This window comes from Nicotiana sylvestris, chromosome 6 (genome assembly GCF_000393655.2).
Source record: "Nicotiana sylvestris chromosome 6, ASM39365v2, whole genome shotgun sequence".
Lineage (NCBI taxonomy): Eukaryota > Viridiplantae > Streptophyta > Magnoliopsida > Solanales > Solanaceae > Nicotiana > Nicotiana sylvestris.
This window is the reverse complement of record NC_091062.1, coordinates 196,889,762-196,899,664: the sequence shown is the minus strand read 5'-3', so window position 1 is coordinate 196,899,664 and position 9,903 is coordinate 196,889,762. Positions and strand designations below refer to the sequence as shown.

The following is a 9,903-nucleotide window of genomic DNA, read 5'->3' as shown; positions in this document are numbered from 1 at the left end:
TCAAAAATCAAGATACTTGTACCTTACACGTGGCAAGGCGAGATGATAGTACAACAACCTCCGTATCGCCGAAGTATAAGGACAGAAATTTCTAGGACCCTTCAAATATCTGTTTGTCGAAAGCCACCGACGATATTTGCCTTTTATCTCTGGAAACAAACTTACCTCTCATAAATTTACCTTACTTAAATGTAAATTAAGCCAAAAAATTATACTACAATAATTATAAAACTCTTAAAAATATTTGTAAAAGGCATACTCCTATATACTTACATTACCTAAAACCTCAAAAATTACTAATACAGTCGTACCTCTACGTAACAATATCGCTATATATAACCACTCATTATAAAAACTAAAAAAAATCGGAGTTAATATTTTATGTTATATTATAATATATGTCTTCTATAATAATACTTTACTATAATACTCAAAAAATAATAAAACAAACACGACTATTATAAAAAGGTTTGACTGTATGAATAAATTTTCTCCTTTAGCCGAGAATTTAGAAAGACGAAATAATATTACTGCATTAGATGCATGTTGCACCAAAATATATCAACTTATCGATCTCAAAATCTAGGACGCATTGCCTTCTTGATTCACGCTTCGTATTTGGGAGGCAGAGAATTTTAGGGAAAAAATGGAAATATATAGGAGAGTTAATGAATTTAATTTTGCATGCGAGTTGCGATAATTCATTCGAAGTGATTACCAAATATTTGTAATCTTAACTCAAGTTCAATGACTCACCGACTAATATTCGTTTTCATGCAAGTTAGCACGTTCATATATTTATACGATTTTTTTTAAAAAAAATCCAATAAAAGAAGAAGATGAAGAAGAAAGAAATAAGACAAAAAGTTCTACCTTTTACATTTATCGAAATGCAGAAATCTAGTTAATTATAGCTGTTGATTTTGCTGATTTCGCAGCTTGTGAATTCTCTGATTTTGGAAGAGTTTGAGAAATGACAAAATCCTATTCCTTGGTCATTCAATTTATCTAAATTTAAAAGATATTAAAGTAATACTTGGATAACTCTGATTAAATTATAGTAATACTTTATACTCATATCATCCATTTACTCTAACACTATTTGTAGATTAAAAGTTCATTTCCACACGAAAGTTGTGTCGGTATAGGCATCTATAGATTCCACACCCACACCCCACACCCAAAAGTACTATGTTCTCTTTTGTTTTTTCTGTAGTTAATTCCTCTACCAGGTACTTTATGATCATATGGTTTGATAGAACGTGAAACACATAAGTGAATTGAAAGCAATAATGCTGGAAAACCTACTCTTGACCCCTTCTCAAAAAATCAACTGAATAGCCGAACTACTAACTCTAAATGAAATTAATTAAGGAAATCAAATCACAAGTATATGGTCATAATGAAAATTTGTCTTCACATAATTAATACACCTAGCAGATTAGAGAAAATACAACCACAAAATAATGGTCAAAAAGCCACGAGAATTCAATTATGTGAACTACTACTACAACAACAACATACCCAATAAAATTTTACTAGTGGGGTCTGGAGAGAGTGGAGTGTACGCAGATCTTCCCCTACCCCGAAAAGGGTAGAGAGACTGTTTCCGGGAGACTCTCGGCTCAGCAGGAGAGATAATAATATCAGAAAAGAAACAAGAGAAAAGGCATAACAACAAAAGATGCCATAAAGAAAATAACAACAACGAATAAGTGAAAGGACAATACATAAAACTATGCAAAACAATAATGTGAACACAACATAAACCGCTAATAAACCTAAACAAAACTCTATCAGACTACCCGGTACAAAGAGGGAGGAACTTTCGACTACCCCCTAGCCTACCACCCTAATGCTCGACCTCCACATGTTCCTATCAAGAGTCATGTCCTCGGAAATCTGAAGTCGTGCCATGTCCTGCTTGATCACCCCGCCCCAATACTTCTTAGGCCGCCCCTTCTTCTCATACCTGCCAAAGTCAACCGCTCACACCTCCTAACCGGTGCATCTAGGCTTCTCCTCCGCACCTGTCAAGCCTGACTTCCACATCCGATTTCCCCGTCACGTCGCTGAACTTACATTCCACATATTCCGTCTTAGTCCTACTCAACTTGCAACCTTTAGACTCCAGGACCTGCCTCCATATCTCCAGTCTCCCATTAACGTCGCCTCGCGTCTCATCAATCAGAACTATATCATCAGCGAACAACATACACCATGACACCTCTCCTTGGATATGGTGTGTTAGTGCGTCCATCGTCAGAGCAAATAAGAATGTGTTGAGCGCAGATCTTTGGTGTAACCTGATAATCACCGGAAAATGCTCTGAGTCACCTCCCACAATCCTAACCTGAGTCATAGATCCATCATACATATCCTTTATCCCCCTAATGTAAGCCACCAGGACACCTTTCACCTCTAGACACCTCTAAAAGACGTCCCTAGGGACCTTGTCATATGCCTTCTCTAGGTCAATAAACACCATATGCAAATCCCTCTTCCTATCCCTGTATAGTTCCACTAACCTCCTGATAAGGTGGGTAGCTTCCGTAGTAGAACGACCCGACATGAACCCAAACTGTTTTTCTGATATAGACACCGCCCTCCTTATCCTTCCTTCCACCACTCTCTCCCAAACTTTCATGGTATGACTTAGTAACTTGATACCCCTATAGTTGTTACAATTCTGGATATCCCCTTTGTTCTTGTACACCGGAACCATTGTTACAATAGTTTTGAATTGTAATATATCCCTGTAGCCAAACTGTCCCCTTGGAAACTTTTTTTCTTTGGTTTTTGGCATTCGGTTTTAGCACTGGGGTAATAGTTAATTCGAATTCATGTTGAAAAGTTTTACATTCGGGGTACAAATTTTCCTAACAAGGACGACTTCATACTAGAGTTTGAACCCGGGATTTTTTGTTTAAAAGTGAAGGATGTGTACCCTCGAAATTGGATAACAATTGAATTTGTAAGTGGTTTTAAGGATACACGAATTAATTTGACACAAATCTATAAATTGGATTAGATTGAACAAGTAAAGATAAAATGAACTCAAACTATAAGAATAAGACAATTTCAACCTTAGTGGAATTATTCACCCCTGATCCGGGCTTGCTATAATCAACACTGATGAACAAGTGAAAAAAGCCAAATAACAGAGAAAATGATAATATATTGCCTTGGAACGCGTGTTACAATTATTTTTATGAGTAATCAAACCCCCTTTATATAGTAGAGAAGTTCTACATTAGGTACAACTCTGTAAAAGGTAAAAATCTTCTGATTAATTGATTGTCGGTTCCCTATCGATACATGCCGAGATCCCCGCCATGATATCCGGCCGGTCACATATATTTCGGCCTTCTGTTGGTTATGCTTGATTGTCGATAATGTCCTTTGAAGTTGTTCGAAGCTAGGACCGATTCTGGAACTATAACCTCGATATTCCCGAGGGCACGCGTCGTGTCCCCGAGCTCTGGCTCGATGGGACTTTCGGCTTGATTTTGGTCCCTTGCCATCACATCTCGACTCTCGAGCCTGACTTATCTTGTCGGAAATTGAGGTGCATCATGAGCTCAATTTTACCCGTATACAAAGGAATACATACTATTCCACAGCAACCTTTGTTAGCGTCGACTTGCAAACTTAATAATGGTTGGACTTTATCTCTGAAAATCTAATGTACATGCAAATGTCTCAGTGTAAATGTCTCGGCTACACATTTCTTACAATATGCAACCTCGTTTCTTTTATCAAACACATTTTTTTTACCCGGAGCATAGACGAAAAAGAATAGTAGAAATTAAAAGTCACTTTTTAGGGCATGAGAAGGGAAAAAGAGAAAATTAAAGGCCATGACAGAGAATCAGAGGTGGATCTAGCCTTCTGACGCTGGGTTTAATTGAACTCATAACTTTCGATGCATATTATAAATTTATGTATAATGTTTATTAAAATTGTAACATATAGTAGATAAATAGATATGAACCCATAATGTTAAAAATATAATGCGTTCAATGGTACGAACCTCAAAAATTGGACTTATAAAATTTAAATCCCGGATTCGCGAGAATGAATGACATGCTTTTACTTCAATTTGTACACTTTAAAGCGTTGGTTATTCATGGACTAATGGAAACTGAACTTCTGTTTCATTGGCTTCCTTATTCGTGATTGTCATGAACCTGTCTTTCTCTGTTCGTCCCCAGTTTCATTCTTTTTACAAAGTTGACACTGTGAAAGGCGAACTTCATCAGTAACTACAACAAATGATTTGTAGTGACACAATTCTATGGCTACCACTTTTACAAAGCTAAGACAAATTTGTTTACCTTTGTAGCGAGTTTAGCCGCCACCAAACCTAATAATAAAACAAATTAAATTTTGTGGTTAATTCGCCACAAAAAGTAAAGAAATACGCCATAAATAAATTAAAACAAGTTGCCACACCAACCAGCATTATACTCTTGGTTGCGACGAAATAGTTGCTGCAAAAATATCGTCGCCAAAATCCTCATTTCTCCACTCGTACTCCCACCTACATTTTTGGTGGCGACCAAATTAGTCGCCACAAAATACTAAAAGCTTTGTAAACTGGCATTAGAGTCTTCGGTGGCGACCAAATAAGTCGCCCAAAAATATCGTCACTAAAAGCCTATAAGGTTGCATCTTCAGCCGGCGCACATTTCGTGACGACTAAAAGGGTCGCCACAAAATATTGTCCGTAAAGCCAGGTCGCCACCACAATCGACGTTATAAACTAATTTTGGTGGCGACCAAGAGAGTCGCCAAAAACATCGTCACTAAATGCCTCTTAGGCCGCCTCTCCAACCGGCGACACTTTTAGTGGTGATCAGAGACAAAATTAGGATTTCAAACTTATGAGTTTAGAATTTTAATTTTTTTAAATTATTGAGTTCTACATCAATATTTGTACATAATTAATAAATTTTTAAAAGATAAATATAAATTTTGAACAAAAGCTACTGGATTCAGCCGAACTCGTGGCTCGGCCCCTGGTGGTGATTAAAAGTCTACACAATATCGTCACTAAAGCCTCAAAAGTTGCCATTAAACGGGCATTATGACCTTTTGGTGGCGCATCATCGTCGCCACAAAACACCGTTAGTAACAGCCACAATAGGTCGCCTCTCCAAGCGGAACACATTTGGGGCGACCAATATAGTCGTCACAAATATCACACTCAACAGGCTTTATACACTTGGTGGCGACCAAAGTTATATGCTTTTTGGCGACAGAAATAGTTGCCACAGAATGTTGTCACTAAAAGTCTTATTTCCTAGTTAATTTAGAAGACACAATTTCTTGTAATCAGAATTTTTTTCGTTGTAAAAGTAATGGATTCCAATCCTAGCGTAGGCTTAGCATTTAGTTCGACAATCATTCTTGACCTTTAAAATTAAAATTCATTTTTTTTACAAATATATTATTATACTTGCAGTGCGGCAAACTCTTAGCACTTGATCCAAATGAAATAATGCAAAATTATTTTATAAAAAGAAAATAGATACAAGGAATACACTCGTTGCGGAGAGAATGTACAGATTGCCAAATATGAACAACAAATTAACTCTTGAAATTTGGAGCCAAAATCATTGATCAACTGTCACTTAATCATGTATTACACATGCGTGCAGGGAATCACATAGATCAATCGAGGGAGTATATGCTGTAAAACCGGGAGATGAATGAACGAAGAAATACTAATCAATAAAGATTCAAATTTCTATAATAACAACAATAATAATAGTCATAATGAAAAAGACCAATTAACCCTCTACTTTCGAGTCCATTATTCAAATTGTCACTCAACAATCCGAAATTACCTACTAAAGTTATTTTTTCCCGTTTGTAACAACAAAGTTATTTAACTATGCCTATATCACTCAGAAGTTCACTCAACTAAATTTCTCAAATTTTTAATTGCCAAATTCTTATTTTACCCTCTAAATTATCGACGTTTGTCGTCTTTTTATTTTTTCTAACTTTTTAATATTATGATTTTTTCTCTTTGAAATTTATGTTATGGACTTACCTATAGAATAAATAAATTTTACTTCAAAATAAAAATAAAAATAAAGATAGTATTTAAGAATATATATTGGAATAATAAAATATTGGGTATAGTAAAAAATTTAATTAGAACAATTTATTCGTAATAATAATTTTGATAACAACAAAAATTTTAAAATTTATTTACACAATCCAAAATGAAAGAAAATAAAAGTTTTATAATTTCATACACGTAATATAAAAATAATTATTTAAAATTAAGGTATTTTTGTAATATACTTTATATATTTTGAATATTATAATCAATTAAATTATAATCCGACATTAAATATGCTAGAAAACTAAATTTTTTTATTTTATAATAAAATTTATTAGTTATATAGGTAAATCCATAATGTAGATTAAAAAGAGAAAAAAATCATAATATTTAAAATAAAATAGAAAGAAGAAGAAAAAAGTTGAAAATGTAGAAGGTAAAATAGGTATTTGACAACCACAAATGTGAGAAATCTAGTTGAGTGACATTCTGAGAACTATAGACATAGTTGAGTGACTTTTCTGTTACAAATGAAATAAAATGACTTTTCTAAATAATTTCAAATAGTTGAGTGACCATTTAAGTAATAGACTCATCTACTTTCAACAACATTATAAACTTAGGGGTCGTTTGGTAGGGCGTATAAGAATAATGATAAATAAGGTGCATTAGTAATGCAGGGGTTAGTAACGTATGGGTTAGTAATGCAAGTATTAGTTATACAGAGATTATTTCTTATGCATTGTTTGGTGTGGTGTATTCAAAATTAAAATGCATTGCATAATTTTTAAGAAATTTAATTGTTTACAAAAATGCCCTCCATATTCTTTAACTTAAGGGACTTTAAGGATAATTTTGTCTTTAACCATGCTAATGCATGCATTAATAGCCTTTGTATAGCTAATGTCATGGTTTTCTATGCAATAGCTATACATAGGATAATACCAAATAGAGTGTATAACTAATGCTTGTATTAATTATACATAGGTTAAAAAATTGTACCAAACAAAACATTACTAATACACAAAGCCAATGCATACATTATTTTCTCTAACACACTCTACCAGACGACCTCTTATACTTTCAATATGATTTTTCTCCTAATGTATTTGTGGTAATTGAATTGTTCACGAAACATGGTGACATAGTCCAGTGGCGGAGCCACGTTCAATTAAGGGATGTTGGTCATTTGCCAAAAAATTACAATGTATTATTAGATAAAACCTTTTTATTTTATATATATTTATTATAGATTGAATTACCTTGATTTTGTGGTGCATTTAATTTTTTATATTTTGACATATCTTAGTGAAAACTCTGGCTCCGATACTATTGATACCATCCCTGTGATGATTTCTTCGTGTTAACTAAAAAGATGAGGCCACTCTCAGTGTTTCTTAAGAGCAATTTCACAAAGTTAAAGCGCATTGAATCAGACATAACATAATTGCTATGGAGATGAAGGAAAAGTTGGAGCTACTGGGCTTTTATTTTAGCAAGTGTGGGCAAGGCCCACTTTGTGTTGTACAAACCAAAGTGGAGTATTATGCTGTGGCCCAATGTGCTATAATAGATTGAGCAAAACATGTAGATACCCTTGTAATATTGGATGCAATTCAAAAATAACCAGATTTACAAGCGGTGATTTAAAATAGTCACAATTTTATAAGTAATCAAAATTTAGTTATTTATATGTAAAGATAAATTTGAACGAAAATACTGTTTAAAATCCGGAAAATATTCCAGCATAATATACTGGAGTTCGAATTTTTTACATATGAGTTCCAACATAATATGCTGGAGTTCCAGCATAATATGCTGGAAGTTCATACACATGTGCACCAATCTCCAGTATATTATATTGAAACTTTTCGTATTGCAATAAAATAGTGATTATTTTTAATGACTTTGCAAAAACTGACTATTTTTCAATTACAAGTGCGAAAACTGATTAGCCCGTACTATTTTCACCAAACCAAAGTGGAGTACTAAGGTGTGGCCCAATGTGCTATAATCGATGTAGACTTAACTCAAATAGCCGCCACCCAACTAATTAAATTAAAAGTAGCTGGTGGAGATATAATATATGCATAATTTATATATTATATATGTATAATTATATATAATCAATGTATAATTTATCTACATGGCTAGAAAAAATAAATAATAAATATGACCGGCTATTTATGTAAAGCTCTCATAATAGATTGGGCTAAAATATAGAAGCCCTTGTTGTACTTTGTAGATGAAACAGATACTGTTACTTGTTGCTATTCAAAAAGAAAACCCAAGTTTTTTTATTTAATAGTTGTGCATTTGAATTTTTCACACTGATTTTTGTTGTATTTATTTAATTATAGAATAATTCCTTACTTGGTCAATAAATACTAATGATATCTAGATTATATAGAAATAGTAGAGGGTCATAGTAATAATAGTAGTGTTAATTACAATAGTTTAATATAAAACTATCGTAGCTAAATAAATACACGTTAGGAAATTTCACATTGGGGTAAAGCTCTATCAACTTCATTCTTTAATGTTCGCATATACAACCAGCTTAACGTCGTACTTGGCTTGTGGCACTGCCATGTATAGCCATTGCTCATTCTCTTTCACTGTTACACATATATATCTCAATCTTAAATTAAATAGTCGACTTTTTTCTTTTTTATTTGAATTTATTATAAGAAAGAAATTTAGTTGATTTAACACATGGATATTTTTTCAAGTGTCACTTCTCTTTTCCTCTTTCTTTTTCTTTTTAATGAATTTCCAATTTCATCCGTTCTACTTAATCTTTCCTTTTCTCTTTTTTGTGATGGAATATTAGATTAGATAATAAGAACCACATATGTATATTTCATGAGTGGCATAGTTAATTGTCGATTAAGCATGTAAAAGTTGGCAATGGCATTCGTGTACCACTTCAGCACATATACACGATTGAGATTTGAGTTATACTGGAATATCATGTCCAGATTATAATTTTATAATCAACAATCTCCTCCCTTTTTTACTGGTTTAACTTTTTATAATAAAAAAAAATGATGAGTCATGAATGATAGCAATGATAGTTTAAAAACCCAAATCGTGATTTACAATAGCTGTTCGTTTTTCTGGCCATGCCCATGATCATGATTAGTGGGGTAAAATGGATATAATAATAATTACACATTCATATTAATCGTTAAAAAATGAATTGGATAATAAACTCTTAAAAATTGGGTCGAATATAAATAAAATTCATATTATTCACTGAAAAATAGATACTTAATGGATAATCAATATGTTTACTTTTTACATTTACAAAAACTCAAATTGAGATTTCTCAAGTATAGGAGGACAAGAAATTTCAAAGTGATCACATTCAAGAAGCTGTTAAATAATATGGTATCCACCGATTAACTTGTCTTCTGTCTGTATTATATATAGGCGGATCGAATATTTTAACCGTTTTTGTACGGCAAAGTGCAGCAATAGCCACATTTAAGTCCGCTATTTAAAATATATCCACAATTTATAATATGTTTAAAAATTAGCCAAGTCACTCAAACTTCAGGACTAAGTATCCTGAATTTGGAAATTCAAGACTTAATGTCCTGAATTTTTGAGCTGTTAATTTGAAATTCAGGACACTTTGTCCTGAATTTCTGAACTACTAATTTAAAATTCATGACATAAAGTTCGAATTTCAAGACACAATTTTCAAACTTTAGGACAAAAAGTTTTGAAGTTTGAATTTTGAGGTTTAAACTTTAGGACGACGTGTCGTGAAATTTGAGCGAAATTGACTAATTTTTAAATACGTTCTAAGCTATGAATAT

General features: G+C 33.0%; 1 protein-coding gene across 1 annotated transcript; it reads right to left on the bottom strand.

The window, feature by feature from the left end:
- Positions 1-2,011: 2,011 nt before the first annotated feature.
- LOC138871903 (uncharacterized) lies at positions 2,012-2,725 on the bottom strand. The gene is made up of 2 exons (XM_070149825.1): positions 2,453-2,725; positions 2,012-2,353 (listed from the first exon to the last, which is right to left on the bottom strand). The coding sequence occupies exons 1-2, from the start codon at positions 2,723-2,725 to the stop codon at positions 2,012-2,014; spliced, it is 615 nt and encodes a 204-aa protein (XP_070005926.1).
- Between the last annotated feature and the right edge of the window lie 7,178 nt (positions 2,726-9,903).